The 16,858-nt window shown below is 43.4% G+C and overlaps 1 protein-coding gene across 1 annotated transcript; it reads right to left on the bottom strand.

Annotated features, from left to right (window-relative positions):
• Nucleotides 1–6,553: 6,553 nt before the first annotated feature.
• LOC121288250 (visual system homeobox 1-like) lies at nt 6,554–15,392 on the bottom strand. The gene is made up of 5 exons (XM_041206741.1): nt 15,017–15,392; nt 12,242–12,413; nt 9,969–10,092; nt 8,847–9,027; nt 6,554–6,819 (listed from the first exon to the last, which is right to left on the bottom strand). The coding sequence occupies exons 1-5, from the start codon at nt 15,390–15,392 to the stop codon at nt 6,554–6,556; spliced, it is 1,119 nt and encodes a 372-aa protein (XP_041062675.1).
• Nucleotides 15,393–16,858: the final 1,466 nt, after the last annotated feature.

Below are 16,858 nucleotides of genomic sequence, written 5' to 3' on the forward strand. Positions count from 1 at the left end.
AATAGAAAAAATAAATTCCCTTACATGTCCGCCTCATGTGACAATGTCACATGATTTGGGACATATTCATAATTTACAGAATAACTTCATTAAAATTTTTAAAACCCCACATGAAACCACATCCTGCCGCTCGATGAGGTTTCTTGTTTTCTCTATTTGCCGCCGGGGCACCTGGCCTGCCCACCAACCTTAATGTTGGACGGGTAGGTCCTTTAATTGGTTAAATGATCCTGTCAATGGCCTCAATTGGCCATTGACAGGTCGGTGGGCCCGTAGCTGATTTTGCTGTGCCCCTGCCTTGCTGAAAATTTAAATAGGGCGGGGAGACGTTGGGGGTTCTGCCCGATGTCATCCCGCGTCATTTTACACATCGGCAAGTGGGCCTCGCCCCCTGCTTGCTGACGGCAAAATTCTGCCCAAAGAATGGGGATTGCTTTCCTTAGAACATAGAATGTTAAGGGAAGATTTAATATAAGTTTTCCAAATTATATGGGTTTTAATAAGGGTAAGCAAGAAGAAATTTTCTCCGCTAGTAGGAAAGTTGGCAACCAATAATTGAAAAAACAACCAAGGGAGAGAGCAGAAGATTTTTGTTTTTGCACAATGCATTATAATCTGGAATGCACTGCCTAAAAATCAGTGGAAGCAGATTCAGTAATAACTTGCAAGATGAAATTGGACAGATACTTGAAAAGGAAACATTTGCAGGACAATAGCAAAAGAGCAGTGGACTGGGGCTAATTGGATAACTCCTTCAAAGAGCCAGCACAAATGTGATAGGCTGAATGGCCTCCTGTGCTATATGATCCTAATTTTGTTTTAATTCCTGCATTTCTTATAGTGTTGATATCTCCATAATTACAATCAATAGCATTCTGCAATTACTGAGGATAACTCATGTCCACAATTACCAAGTAAAAAAGTGCAAAGGTGCAATGAAAAAGCAAAGCATGTTAAATTGAAAGTTTATTCTGCATCAAACATCAACATTTAAAACATTTGAATAATAACAGATGGAAAATAGATTACATATAAAGTTTTATATAGCTATACAGCAAAAGTGCTTTCTGACAAACATGACAGGACTAAGATTATTGGTCTAAAATCATGCCAGATTTCTTTATGTTTGCCGTAGAATAATTTATATTTTCTACACTTAACAATGTCCATTCTGAAGCCAATGTCATTCCCACAGTCATACATTATCTTAAAGAAATCATTATGGCTTATTAAACATTTTGTTTAGATACAAGATAGGCTGTATTCTGGCCACCAATGGACAATTAGGCATAAAGTAGACACAACTGTACAAAACCACAACTAGGCAAGAAACTCTAGATTTCAACTGTTCAAATGCTGCTTGTGTATTGTAACTCGGCATAGCCAAATGCTCATCCAAGCCACTCCAAGATTTGTGATGCTTGCATCAAAAAATTTATATTGGGCAGTATTGGATACAGTTAGTTATAACCAAAGGCCCTCAGCCTGCCTTGAATGGCACTGAATTGTAATTATACCTATTCTTACCATTATAATCTGAGTAGAATGCCCCTAAATCCTACCCCCATCCAATTTCTTTAAGGTATGTTCTTGATCAACCAAATGTGGAATCATAGAATCTTACAGCACAGAAGAGGCCTTTCAGCCCATCATGCCTGTGTTGGCTCTATCTTATTAAGCCCACTATCCCCATTCTTTCCTATAGAACCTGTAGAAAAACAATAGGCCACTGCAACAGGGTATCAGTCCGCTGCGGCATGTTTACTGGATATTTCATTGATTTATAATGCTGGTTTTCATACCAAGGACCACTAGTGTCCATTCACGTGTTAACTTCAGCCAGCATGCTCTCCATATGCCCCTGTGTTTTTTTTCCATTGTCCCAGGTTATGGGATGTCAGCCTGGCATGAAGCAACCCCACCTCTCCAGCTATTAGGAGGCAAGAATTCCTCCTACTTCCATCAGCAGCTCATCAGCTGATGTAAATGAATCTCACTGCCAACTGCAGTTGGATGTATTCCTGGATGTTTTGTTGTATGACCTCCTACATACAAGCACGCTGCCACATACTCCTGTCACTGCTCATTTAACACATCTATCCTCATTGGAAAGCGAACAAAGTCTTCACTACTTACTTGAATTATTCTTGACTGTCAGTCTTTTTTCTTTATTTGTTTATGGGATATTTTCAAGCAAGGCCAGCATTTATTGCCCATCCCTAATAGCTCTTGAGAAGGTGGTAGTGAGCCACCTTCTTAAACCACTGCAGTCCATGTGGTGTAGGTACACCCACAGTGCTGTTAGGGAGGGAGTTCTAGGATTTTGACCTAGCAGCAGTGAAGGAATGGTGATATATTTCCAAGTCAGGATGATGTGTGACTTGAAGATGAAATTGCTGCCAGTGGCATTCCCTTGTATCTGCTGCCCTTGTCTTTCCAAGTGGCAGAGCTCATGGCCAGAATTTTTCCACCCCATTTAAATATTCAGGAAGGCGGGCGGACAGCGAAAACAGCTGTCCGCCCACCGACCTGTCAATGGCCAATTGAGGCCATTGACAGGGTAGTTAACCCAATTAAAGGCCCTGCCCATCCAACTTTAAGGCTGGCGAGCAGGCCAGAAGCCCCAGCGGACTTCTGAAAGAACATGAAACCTCATCCACTGGCAGTTTAATAAAGTTTTAGTCATATTTATTAACATGTCCCATCTCGTGTGATATTGTCACATGAGGAGGACATTTTAATAATTTTTTTATTTTTCTATTTTTGATGTTTATAAAGCTTTCACCGATCTCCCCGAAGCAGCACTTAATCTCAGGGAGGTGTGTGCTCTCCCGCGCGCATGCGCAAATGAGCGCACTTTGACAGTTGGGGAATCCCTCCCCACCCCGCACAGGAAGCCTTAATTGGCCCACCCACTCAAAATGGCGGCGGGGCCCACTTCAGCGGCGGTGATCGGCTGCCCGCCCACCACCGAGCCGGTCGGGCCTGCCCACCTATCTAGGGCAAAATTCTGCCCCATGGGATTGGTGAGTTGCTGCAGTGCATCTTATAGGTAGTACACATTGCTGCCACTGAGCACTGGCAGTGGAAGGATGAATGTTTAAAGTGGTGGATCGGGTGCTAATTATGGCAGCTGCTTTGTTCTGGCTGATGTCGAACTTCTTGAGGACTTTTAGAGCTGCACTCATCCAGAGAGGTGGAGTATTCCATCACGCTTCTAATTTGTGTCTTGTAGAGGGTGGACAGGCTTTGGGGAGTCTAGATGTATTACCCGTTGCAGAATTCCTAGCCTCTGACCTCTCACCTCCAACAGTTTTATCACTGAAGCAAACTGTTCAAAAGAAAATACACATTTAAAACAAAATGTCTCTACGATCTTTCTCCTGGATGTAGCGATATCTGGGAGATTAATCTTCAATTCCTGGTGACTCCAGAATAATCATGAAGGATTAGCCATCCATCTCATCTAGAATTATTAGACTTGTTATGGCTGAGAATGGCACACACACATACACAACATTTTTTTTAACCTGTTTCTGGAATATTCCATGCACAAAACTGCAACTCAGAGCCAAAAGACCAGTTACAAAAGTTTGCATTTGTTTGTGATATTTTTAACCCTTTTAAGTTTCTCCTCAGGGCAACAGGTGCTCTGTTCTTACAATGAGTTCATTGCCACAGTGACAAACTGTCTTGGTTACGGAATTTGCTTCATCTGCCCAAAGGAGCACCAGCTGCCACTGTCATTTGGTAAGTGCACTAGATCCCTTAAAATTGAATTATTAGTCCAATAACCGTATTTCCCCCTCTCCCCCTCTTGGCCTGGCCAGGGTACACTGCAGCATCTTGCCAAGGCTTCTTCAGCAACACTTTCCAAGCCTGTGAACTTGACCATCTAACAGAGGGCAGTCAGTGCTTGGGAACACCCTTGCCTCCAACCTGCCCTCCCAAGTCATACACCAGCTTGGACATATATCTCCATTCCTTCATCGTCACTTAGTCAAAGTCCTTGATCTCCCTGCCGTCAGCATTGTGGGAGCTCCTTTACCACATGGACTGCAGTGGTTCAAAAAGGAGACACACCACCATCTTCTAAAGGACAACTAGTGATGGACAATAAATGCCAGCCTTGTGAATGATGCTACATCCAGAGAATGAATTTTTTTTTAAATACTGCCACTAATGGGCTATACTGGGAAAATCAGAAGCTGACCATGTGAGGGAGGTCTCTCACAGGCCTATTGTCTACCCATCTCTTGAAAATACCCAAAGGGCAAAACAATCCTAAGAATTACAGCTATCAACAAAACTTTAGCAGCGAACACTTATCTAGAACACACACTATGCAAATATTCTTTTTTGTCAAAACAAAATGTGAGGTAGCAAAACATTTAAAATAGATGGGATTTATCAAGTCTTTAGCATAACACAAGTATTCAGTTCATAACTGAACCTAAAAGTAGTTTATAATTGTAAAAATATTAACAAATATCTTTAAAAAAAACATCAGCAATATATAATGTCTGACTCCTAATCTTTTTGCTGCTTGCTCGTAGGTTGGTTTGTGAAATAGGTTTATGGCATTGAACTTTGAAACAGGAATAACTGGATAAGATTTTGGGATTAGATCAGAGATAGTGTTTATTTGGAACTTAGTGCACTCCATACAATTGAAGTGAACTGAATTTTTTTTTGGTATATGTAAAAATAATATCTGGCTGGAAGTACGCTGTAAAACTAACCCAGTTTAAATATGCCCAAAATTATTTTGCGTTTTATAGAGCATCAAAACACAGAAATTGTGTTATATCCCAGCCCATGCATTACCCACTGCAGGACACATGTGCCCATTGTATTACCCATTGCACAACACAACCCAGCCATACATCATCAGCTGCATAACACATCCCATCACCATGCATTACCTACTGCGCAACACAAGAATCCATGCATTACAAAGAAACAGAAGTAAACAACTCAGCCTCTCAAACCTGATCCACCATTCAATTAAAGCATGGCCAATTTGTATCTTAAATTTCACCTTTGCACTTTTTTCCATAACTCTCAATATCTCTGCCCAGCAAAAATCTATCTACCTCAGTTTTGATTTTTTAATTAACCTAGTCTCAATACGTTTTTGAGGGAGAGAGTTCCAGATTTCCACTACCCATTGTGTAAAAAGGTGCTTTCTGACATAGCTGTTGAATGGTCTAGATCCTAATTTTAAGGATATGCCCTTTGTTCTGGACTGAGAGGAGATGGTTTCTCTCTATCCACCCTTTCAAATTCTCTAAGAATCTTAAACATTTTAAATGCATTACCCATGGTGTAACATACTCCAGCAACCATGTATTAGCTACTGCACAACACCCAGTACCCATGCATTACAACTTCATAACACACCCCAGCCCATACAATTCTCTCTGCATAACATATTACAGCCTGTGCATTAACTTCTGTATAACACATCCTAGCCTACATACCACCCTCTGTATATAATTCCCAACTTTATGTTACCCTGCATAATGCACACCAGCCCAAGTGGCAACCTTTGCTAAACATACCCCAGCCTGTGCATTGCCCTTGGTATAATGCATACCAGTCTATTGCCTACTCTGAGAAACATGCTTCAGCCTATTTATTACTCTCTTCGTAATGCTCCCCAGCCTATGTGCTGCTCTCTGTGTGGGCTACATTAAGTTGCAAATTCATTCTGTATTTTACCCTCAGTGCAATACACTTGAAGGAAACTATTTATTTCTAATGCCTCATTTTTTTGAGATTGTTTTTCTCTATTTCTCACCCTTTCTCTCTCAGCAAGTTGTTCAACAACGAAGAGGGCAGAGAGACAACATGCTTCCAGGCTTCTGCCAATGCAATGTTTCAGTCAACAGAAAGAAGATACCCAAAAGAAACTTGAAGTGATGCTATCTTCCTTGGTAAGTGATTTGCATTTTACTTCCTTATTCCTCCCATCCATCAGAGATTTGGATCTTATTACATAGGGGACTGGCTACATTTCCTACTGCCGTAATAGACAATCCATTCATGCACTAATGTGTGCTCTCACTGGGCTGCCTTACCTATTACTCTTAATGCATACAATCTTTCATTTGGGTTTACCATGTTACTGTAGTTGTCAGCTACCATTCACATTTGTGCCATATATTTCCATATGGATTAGGATCTTCCCTCTCCATTCACAGGGGGCAGAGTTATTCAGCAGTAAGAGAAGGTGGGACAGATATGATGCAGGGTTTAGTCATGTTATTTTCAATCCTGCATACATTTCCATTGGAATGCCCTGATTTACATCATTTTTTATTCAGAGTAAACTACAATGCTATTTGTAGGTCACTGATTTAATAACCAATAAACCATTAGCAGTTCAACGACAGAGGTAAATTAGACATCCTCCTCTTTTGCTGTGGTCACCCATGTATTTTCACCACCATAGGAACCTGATTTAAAATGAGATGAGTGCAGTTCCTCAGTGGGGAGACTGTTCCCTCACCCTGGGCCCATCTGGTTAGACAGTAGCATTGTGACAATATTAATTTTTCTTCGGTGCTCTTTGTCTAATCTCCACATTGGACTGCCTAGAAATGTATTGCTTTGGACTATTGTCCTTGCTCGATGGTTTTTCTGTGCTGGAGAGGTCCAAGGCCATATTGTCTTCTTCAGCTGTGGTGCCACGGTTGGTTATGGGCACCCGGTCTGTGCTGACCTCTGTATGTGATGAATCAATGCTGCTCGCCACATAATCCTCTCCTTCACTTTTAGTTTTCAGTGTTGGGTCAACAGATTTTTTATGCATTCCTAGATTTTAATTAAAGGCTGGTTAGTGACGGCCAACTCCCCCAGACCTCTCAATTTATACCCCTTTTTATTTTATTTTCTGCATATTTCAGTTTTTACTAAATCATTCTGGTAGATATTATAACAATTCACACAGTAAGCCTTTTTCTTACTGGCTGTAGAATTGTAGAATCTTACAGTCCAGAATGAGGCTATTTGGCCTTTGAAAGAGCATTCTGAAAGAGTTATCCAATTAGTCCCAATTTCCCTTTCAATAAGGTTCCACACAAGAGGTTAGTAAACAAAGTTAGAGCGCATGAGATTGGGGGCAATACACTGGTATGGATTGAAAATTGGTTAACGGACAGAAAAGAGAGTAGGAATAAATGGGTCATTCTTAGGTTGGCAGGCTGTGACTAGTGGGGTACCATAAGGATCAGTGCATGGGCCCCAGTTAGTCACAATCTATATCAATGATTTGGATGTGGGGACCAAATGTAACATTTCCAAGTTTGCTAATGACACAAAACTAGGTAGGAATGGGATTATGAGGAGGATGCAAAGAGGTTTCAAGAGGTTTTGGCTGATTAAGTGAGTGGGCAAGAACAGAGCCAATGGAATCTAGTGTGGAAAATGTGAAGTTAACCACTTTGGTAGGAAAAACAGAAACGCAGAGCATTTTTTAAATGGTGGAAGATTGGGAATTGTTGATGTCAAAAAGGACCTGGGTGTCCTTGTTAATGAGTCATTGAAAGCTAACATGCAGGCATAGCAAGCAATTAGGAAGGCAAATGGTATATTGGTCTTTATTACATGAGGATTTGAGTAAAGATGTCCTGCTGCAGTTGTATAGAACATTGGTGAGACCACACCTGGAGTATTGCATACAGTTTTGGTCTCCTTACCTAAGGAAGGATATACTGGCCATAGAGGGAGTGCAACAAAGGTTCACCAAACTGAATCCTGGGATGGCGGATTGTCCTATGAGGAGAGATTGAGGAGACTGGGCCTGTATTCTCCAGAGTTTAGAAGAATGAAATGTGATCTCATTGAAACATACAAAATTCTTACAGGGCTTAATAAGGAAGGTGCAGGATGTTTCCCATTGCTGGGGGATCTAGAATCAGGGAACACAGTCTCAGAATAAGAGGTAGGCCATTTAGATGAGGAGGTATTTCTTCATAGGGTGGTGAATCTTTGGAATTCTCTTTCCCAGAGGCTGTGAAAGCTCAATCCTTGGGTATATTCAAGACAGAGACCGATAGATTTCTAGAGATTAAAGGATATGCGGATAGTGTGGGAAAATGGCATTGAGGTAGAAGATCAGGCATGATCTGATTGAATGGTGGAGCAGGCTCGAGAATGACCTACTCCTGCACCTATTTCCTATGCTCCTATATTCTCTCTTCATTCCTCACAGCTCTGCAAAACTGTATATTTAATTAAATCCTGAAAACCATACAGAGGAAGTTCAGAGGTTTCTACAAACTGTTTAAAATGAGCACACAATCAGGAGGACCGTGTAATGGTGTTTCATCACTTTACTGATTAACATGGCTCAGGAACTTCCCTATTTACTAAATGTCTAGTGTTCAGGACAAAGAATTCGGATTGCAACAACATAATCATATAAATTGTAACCCATAGTTTTAAAAAGGACCAGAACCTCCAGTTCACTTGGGTTGGGGTAGGGTAAGGGACTGCTGAAGCAATTTATTACCACCCTTCATGCATTCATGACAATAAACTTCAGCGAGGAATATGCAATTGACAATTGTAAGGAGCTTGTACAGTGTCCAGCAAATTGTATTGGCTTTTTGCTGCCATTTAAAAAAGATAACTGAATCATAAGGTGGAGTGAGTTAGTCTTGGGTGGTAGCACCAGACAGGCACTAGTAAATCAGCAGACCATTTTGCACCACACTCCATTTTCTTTTCCAGGGTGTGAAACAGGCTGATGTTTCATTTTAACCCATTGGTGCTACAGCCTGATTTTATGTGCCCACCTCTCCCACTTTCCCATCCCCCAATAATCTTCAATTGCTTACCAAGCAGCCATGGGGCACAAGATCCTACCAAACCATTTTTGCCAGAGTTGAGTATGGATTCGGGCAGTGGGATGGAGTGCCTGACCATGGCACCGTACAGTCCATACTCGGCCATCACACTGCTCCTGCCCCAGCATTTCTCTCGCTTCCTCCACTTTGCTCTTCTGTTCTGAAACCACACCTGAGGGGACATGGGATGGGCAAACTTTATCTAGAAACTTTAAATATCCATTGCGATTGCATCTCATTATTGGCTCTCCATGGAGCAAGAATCTTCAGTCAATCATGCCAAGTGGACAACCCTACTTGGCCTCCTATTGAGATCCTCCCACCATGATAGATGCTAGTGTCAAGTTATTTCAGTTCAGTCCATGTAGCATAAAGTAGCTGAGTCCATTGGACACAGCAAAGAAATCAGCCATAGCTCAGTGGTGATGACCTAGGGTATCCGAAAGTGCTTCATAGCCAATGAGGTGTAGTTGTTGCTGTACCGTAAGAAAGGGGTTTTTTTTATTGTTTCATGGGAAGTGCATGTTGCTGGCAAGGCCAACATTTCTTGTCCATCCCTAAGTGCCCTTGAGAAGGTGGTGGTGAGCCACCTTCTTGAGTAGCAAACTTGTACGCAGCCAGATTTCACAAACAGCAATGTAATAATAATCAGATAATCTGTTCCACGTGTTTGTCAATGGATAAATTTGGCCAGGACACTGAGCAAACTCCCTGCTCTTCTTTGAAACATTGCAGTGGGATCTTTTACATCCACCTGAGAGGGGCAGATGGGGCCTCGATTTAAAGTCTCATCTGAAAAATGGCCCCTCCAACAAGGCAGCACTCCTTCAAGCTCCAGGCTAGAAAACTAGATTTTGTGGTCAAGTCCATGGAGTAGGGCTTGAACTTACAACTTTCAGACTCAAAGGCGGGAGACCCTCAAACACAGCTAATAGGCTCATTAAGGAGGAAGAGAATGTTCTCATTATCATTTTAATTTCGTTGTTGGACCTCAAGTGATTAGCATTAAGCAATTGCATCCAATTGGATCATGACTGAGATTTTACATGTATCTGGGAAGTCCCAGGAACCCCCATTTCTTCATGGTTGGTGATGACCTGCAAGTGAAATTACCTGTATTCGGTCCTCAGCGAGCTCTGTCTTCATTGCTAACATTTCTCTGGCATAAACGTCTGGATAATGAGCCTCGTTGAAAGATTTCTCCAGTTCCTCCAGCTGGTGAGCTGTGAACACAGTCCTGTGGCGTTCAAAGGTCAGACATATTGGTCACACACAAGTAAAGAATAACAGAAAGGAAGAAATCTTGCCTTTGTACAGCGCCTTACCCAATAAGAATACCTACACACATATTCTGCACCACAACTCGGGGATTTCCAAGGCACTTAACAGCTAACTAAATACTTTTGAAGTGTCACCACTATAGTAGTGTAGTCGCAGGAATAGGCCATTCAGTCCCTCGATTCTGCCCTACTATTTAACTAGATCATGGCTGATCTGCATTTCAACTCCATTCCTTTGCTCCATATCCCTTGATCTTCTTATCCAATAAGAATGCATACACACATATTCTGCATCACAACTCTTTCAAAGCACATTTATGTAAGAGATAAAATTGCCCTTGGGTGATAACGCGAAACGGGTGATAGCGGAACCTGCCCTGCCCGGGTTGCTATCTGCCCCAGTGAAATCAACGGAAGGATATTGAATGCTGCGTAAAACGCCAACGCCCGTTTTGCACTCTCCTCCAAGACTGATTCCACCTCCCTTTCAAATACCTGCGAAAAATCAGTATATCCCGGGAATGGGATGTACAGCATGTCATACAGTTGTTAAATAGCAGCAGAGTGGCATTGCCTTTATCTGCCACTGGGACTGGGCATGTTATCCTAACCACAAAGCACTATCATGTTAGCCCTCATGATTGTCTTTTACATGAACAGTCACGTTAAACTGCTCTGCTGCAGCCTTTTTGTTTCAAGTTGCTATATATATATGTAGATAATCAAAATGGCAGCATTCTCCAATACCTTTAAATATTCATACTGTCCATTTCAAATTGCTTCAGTATATTTGTAAAAACATAGCATCTCAACATAGGGAGACTTCCAAACCTTCAAATCATCCAACTCCCAAAAGCAGCTAAGAGAGGAGAGCAGAGCTTTAACTTTAACTCATACTAACAGTCTAAACCTAAAAGGCACAACCAGCAGCAAGTTAATTATAAATTGCCAACGGATTAAAACTATTCAAAGCTCTCAAACTATGGGAAACCCGCTCCAATTATCTTCCATTTCTAACTGATACTAACTCTTCCACCTCCCCCTGTCGGCTCCCGTCCAACCTTGCTCCCCAGTTAGCACCGACTCTGAATGGGATATAGCTCCACCAGATATGACTGGAACCAATGCACAGCACTGGCACCGTGTCGATAACGTGTTATGCATTGGTGGTTCATACAGCTATCGTGGAGGTCGTGTAACGTCACACTGAAGGTAGGTACCTGAACCTTGGAATAAAAACCAAAAATGCTGAAAATACTCCTACTGTGCAAAGGGAAACAGAGTTAACATTTCTGGTTAGTGGCTTTTTTTGTCTCAGACTGCTTTCCGACCTGAACCCTGGAGCTGTGTTGTGGACTGCCCACGGTTGCTGCTTCACTGATATATTCTGTCCTGCAGCCAGTGTACCCCTTTGCAGGCTGCGGGACACTGTTGGCCAAGCCAATAATCTGCCTTTTGACAGCACTTCCTCCATCGAGGGTCCGACTCCCTCCTCCAGCCGCCTGACTCCTTCTGGAGGTGGGCAGGCTCGTGCCTGATACTCAGTGCTGACCAGTGGCGGGTGGCATCGGCAATGGTCATTATTGCCAGTAGGTTATATTAGTTGACCTCGCACACATGGATGCCAATACAACTGAATCATCGACCATAATCAGTGTGCGTTTTACGCCCAGGGTCACTGGTAGGCTCGCAGTGTTACAGCGTCTAGTTAGGTCCAATTGTTTTTAAATTACTGTATATAAGATTACATGATTTTAAAACTGTTTGAGATCACATTCCATGATTGTTCACTGAGCAGCAAACAGAAGGAACTGGATTCAATAGTATCAGTCCCAGAGATTAGCAGAGACCAGGGAATCTAACCTGGCACCTCTTGGGTTTGTGTGGCATTTTGATCTCATCATTAAACCAGAATCAAGAAACTTCAATCAGAGGATTATATATCACACAAGGAGGCCATTCGGCCCAACCTGCCTGTGCCAGCACTTTGACCCCAATTCCAGGCAAACTGCAATTTTTAAAAAGGCGCCAACTCCAGCACCCTTCTGCAGTGCACCTCGACCCCATCTCCATTTAGTCAGGATTTTCAACCGAGCTCACACCTACCTGTGTCGCCTCTTCTTCCTTTTCAACTGCAACGCTGCTGGATTCTTCGGGTCATTGTGATCGCACGACGTGTTCTCGTCATCTGGTGCCAGGGAAGGGATTAAACCAGGGTCACTGTTAAATCCATCAAAGTCAAAAATGCCCAGCAAGAACAAAATCCCCAGCGTTGGAGCTCGGAGTCACCAAAGCTGATTTAGCAGGATACAGTAGTAAAGAGGTTACGTTACTGAAGGCTTCCCGTATCTAGAGGCACGCAAGGCAGACGAAGAACATGCTTACACCTGTTCCCAGAGCTTGCTCTTTCCCTGGATAGGTCACCACAGCCTGAAGCTTTGAGGGACACCACTCCACACCACCTGGCCATGTTGAAAGGATTTGCAGGCTGATTATCAGCCTGTTTGACCACATTATGGCCGCACCTGCCCTGGTCATCAAGGCCTGGAGTGGGACTCGAACCCGGAGCTACCCATTGCAACATAAAACCTCCCTGTTACTGATTAGTAATCCAAAAATCATTCATTCGAATCCTGCCCTGGCAGCCAGAGAAGTTGAATGGAGTTTAAGATGAGAAATCTGGTATCAGTAAAAGTGACTATGAAGTTGTCCACTTGTTGCAGAGACCCAACTGGCTCACTACTGTCCTTTAGAGAGGGAAACCTGCTGTTTTTACTCCTTCTGGCCCTAAATGGAACCCCAGTCCCATGCCAGGGTGTTGACTTTTAACTGCACTCTGGAGGTGGCGAACAAGCCACTCAAGGCAAATAGGGATGGGCAATAAGTTGCCTTGCCTACATCCCAAAAATTAATTAAGATGAAATATGTTAAATATCAATACATTTCTATAAAAACTTTGTGTACCTGCATACTTCATTTGATCAGATGAATACTTTTAATAAACCTTTTGCTCCGGACGATTCTTTCGCCTTAGTTAGCTTTCAAACCACAACCAGGTGTGCAGTATGCTGCACCGTTTAGAGAGCAGGTCGAACTCTCTCCCAGAGAAGGCACATCAGGTGCGTGTGCAGCTTCCAGGCTTCAATCAGGTACGGGCGGATGTACAAACCGGGATATTACCTAGGGTAATTAGCCCTATAACCTCCACTCAAATAAACGGCGGAGCGTTCGCAGTTTAAACAGTAGGTCTCATTTCATTTGCAGTGCAGAAGGAAGTCATTCGGCCCATCGAGTCTGCACTGGCTCTCTGAAAGAGCATTCCACCTAGTCCCACTCACCTGCCTTATCCCCGTAAATTTATAAATAAAATTTCACAGATACTGATTTGAAGCTCCCCAAATCCCCTTTATTTATACTTTCATCAACATTTTAAAATCACGGTTTGCATTTTAAAGATTTCATTGCCTGAAAATGAATCTAGTTTGCCAACGTCTGATTACAAAACCTAACAGCAAATTCCAAATCTTCAGTTGAGTAGGAAATGTAATATAGATACTTAAAATATTGATTTTAATATAAAAATATATCATTATTATAATTTTAATATAAAAAATACGGTGGTATCCATACTGTAGTCTGATATTTATCTCTCTGAAGTAACTAGAAATACCAACCTAATGTACACACCCCTAAACTAGCCTTAATCTATATTAACTATCATCCCGTCTAATTTCTCTTTCCATTCAAAGTCCGTTTGGTTTCTAGAGCCGCCTGCTCCACAGTTTTTATTATCAATGATAGAATAAAATCCAACAATAATTCGTTTGTTGGAAGTGGTAAACTGACTGTCTCAATACCAATCTGAAAATTATCCCCACCGGTTGCCAACTGCACAGGACTGCAGAATTCCCCCAGAAGTAAAGGGAAGGAAGGAGGGTGTGAAGAGAGGGAGCAGGACAGCTCAAAACTACAGAGTGATTGGGCAACTGCAGACCAAGTGAGCAAGTGTTGGAGATAGAAATGAGTTCAGGATTGGGGTCCAGAGCTTTTATCAAAGATGACTAAACCTCATGTTCTCTGTCCAACTTCCTCTGTATTTCCAACCTTTGTTTCCAATGTTTTCCGCCTTAAAGAACACTACAGGTATGCATTCCATATATGGAGAGAATTTGGCTCCACATGTGTCACAAACGTTATAAACTAATTAGGACACGGCTGTTTGGAAAGGTACAGAACATGTTAGATAAAAAGAATAGTGTTTATATACCTGGCTCTCACTACCTCAGGACATCCCAAAGCGCTTTACAGCCAATGAAATACTTTAGAAATGTTGTACTAATGCAGGTAACGGGTACAGCAAGACCCCGCAAGCAGCAATGATATTTTTTTAAAAGCCAGATCATGTTATAGTGATGTTAGTTGAAGGCTAAGTATTGACCAGAACTGGGAGAACTCTTCTTCCAAATAATGTGTGGCATCTTTCACATCCATCCCAGAGAGCAGACGAGGTTAACGTTTCAGCTCAAAGGTGGCAGCCTCACCTGGGAAAGTGCAGCACTCCCTCAGTATTGCACGAGAGGCTCGACTGTGAAGCAAGACGGGAATCGACAACCTTCTGACTTTTGAGTTGAGGACGCTGCCCACTGAGCCCCTGTCTTCTACTTACACCTTTACATGAAGAGATTGCTACCTGTGGCTGGAGTTACAGGTAGGATAAGGAGACTCGCAACTATACACAGAGAAGAAGGTAATGGGCGGGGGGCGGGGGGCGGTGGGAATAGAGAGAGAAGGTGTGAGGGAAATGGGGACGGTTGGGTAGAGTGTGGGCTGCTGGATGAGGTTCTGGATGGGGTGTACAGACTGAGTGCTGCTCGCTTTTACCGGAGTTGTTGTGTAGCGCCTGGTAGTTGTCGAGCAAGGTGACCCTCCGAAGCAGTGGCATGCGGCTGTGCAGGGCGGCCGGGCGACCATGCAGCTCGGACAGCACGTCCAGGAAAGCGGGTCCGGGCGGGTGGAAGGCGCTGAGCGAGCGGCTGCAGAGCAGCCCCAGCCCCGCGCTGAGCAGAGGCTGCCCTTCCCTCGGGGGCGCCCCTGGCGGCTGCGGGGGACCGGGTTCGGCGCTGCTTTCCAGTCCCAGCAGGTCTGTGATGGCGAAGCCCCTGGACCGGCTGCTCTTCTCCGACTCCTTGGCTGCAGATAGAAAATCCCCTAAAAGCGGCTTGCATTCAGCCTCACAGCTCCCCTCTCTCCCGGTCATGACGCTGAGTTTTCCTGACTCTCTCTTTCTCTCTTCCCCCACCCCCAGCCCCTTTAAGGATCCTGGTCAGATCAGGAGTCCGGGTGCCAATTGCAGGGGGTTTTTCTATCTGCCTCCCAGCCCAGCAGGACGCTGTCCAGATCCAATCAGCGGCCAGCCAGCCCCCCCCCCCCCACTGGCCAAGCTGCACCCCCTCCCCCTCCCCTGCGGGCTGACATGACAGCACTGTGCCCAACACGTTTTACAAATCGGATCAAGGGAGCCTAACAAATTTCCCTTAACTTCTTTTTAAACATCTGTCAAAGAGGCTGCGTCCTTTTTTTAATAAAAAAAAACGTGGCCCTTAATATTGCCAGTATTTACGAAGTAATTTTGAACAATGTCGCTTTGGTCCAGCTCGTCTTCCCTAGTTATCCCTGGCTTTCATTCTCCCTCGCCTTCCCTCATCTCACTTCCTCCTCTCACTTACTCAATTTTTCAACGGACAGTCTGACCTGCCAAGCAAGGGATTGGGAGTAAATTAAACTTGATGGGACTATATGATTTGCTTTAATATAAATACGGGGATCAGAGTAGAGAAGGATATTTACATTTCTTCACTTCGTAATTGGTCTGATCAGGGGGCTGTGGACTTAAACTCATTCTTTACGTTAGAAATTCCGCTTGGCCGAATTCAACGGAATTTATTTTTTTTGCACTTTAAACTTTATTTAGGAGGGACCTTTTTTTCGAATACTGGGATCTACATCCCCTCTCTCTGCAAGTCAGCCCGAAAAAAAGGCGTTTAAACTCCAGCCTCAAGTTTAAAATAAAATGACCAATCCGAAAACTTCTGGCTAAATTTCGCCAAGTGTTTTACTGCCAAAGAGTGGTTGGGTTAGATGTTCTGCCCGTCAATCTCTTTGAGCAGAGGGTCTGGAGGAATTAGAAATTGCTGCGGGGGAATGTTGAAACTCGCCCAGCGCCCGGACAAGAGCCTCCCCAGCATCTTTCCTTTTCATTTCAGGCTCCGGTGCCATTATTCGAAAACCCGTGTTGCAAATCTTTTGCGGGACGGTATCTGACTCACCTTGTCTGGCAGCATCTGCGGAGAGGAGCACAGTTAACGTTTCGAGTCCGAATGAAATATAAGCTGATTTAAAGGGGGCCTTAAACCAGCTTATATTTCACCTCTCTTCTATTTTTACTTAGTTCTGTGGAAGGGTCATTCGGACTCGAAACGTTAACTGTGTTCCTCTCTGCAGATGCTGCCAGACCTGCTGAGTTTTTCCAGGTATTTTTGTTTTTGTTTTGGATTTCCAACATCCGCAGTTTTTTACTTTTATCTGACTCACCTTAACCCCCTCGGCCAAATCAAGAAGTCCCGGCAAATGTGAAGAAAAGCATGTGTAATATCGCATCGTGTGACTGAAGTGTGCTAACTCGGGGCAGGGGCATTCCCTCCGTAGGCCTTTACCAACGCACTT

Source organism: Carcharodon carcharias, chromosome 2 (genome assembly GCF_017639515.1).
Source record: "Carcharodon carcharias isolate sCarCar2 chromosome 2, sCarCar2.pri, whole genome shotgun sequence".
In the NCBI taxonomy this organism is placed as follows: Eukaryota; Metazoa; Chordata; class Chondrichthyes; order Lamniformes; family Lamnidae; genus Carcharodon; species Carcharodon carcharias.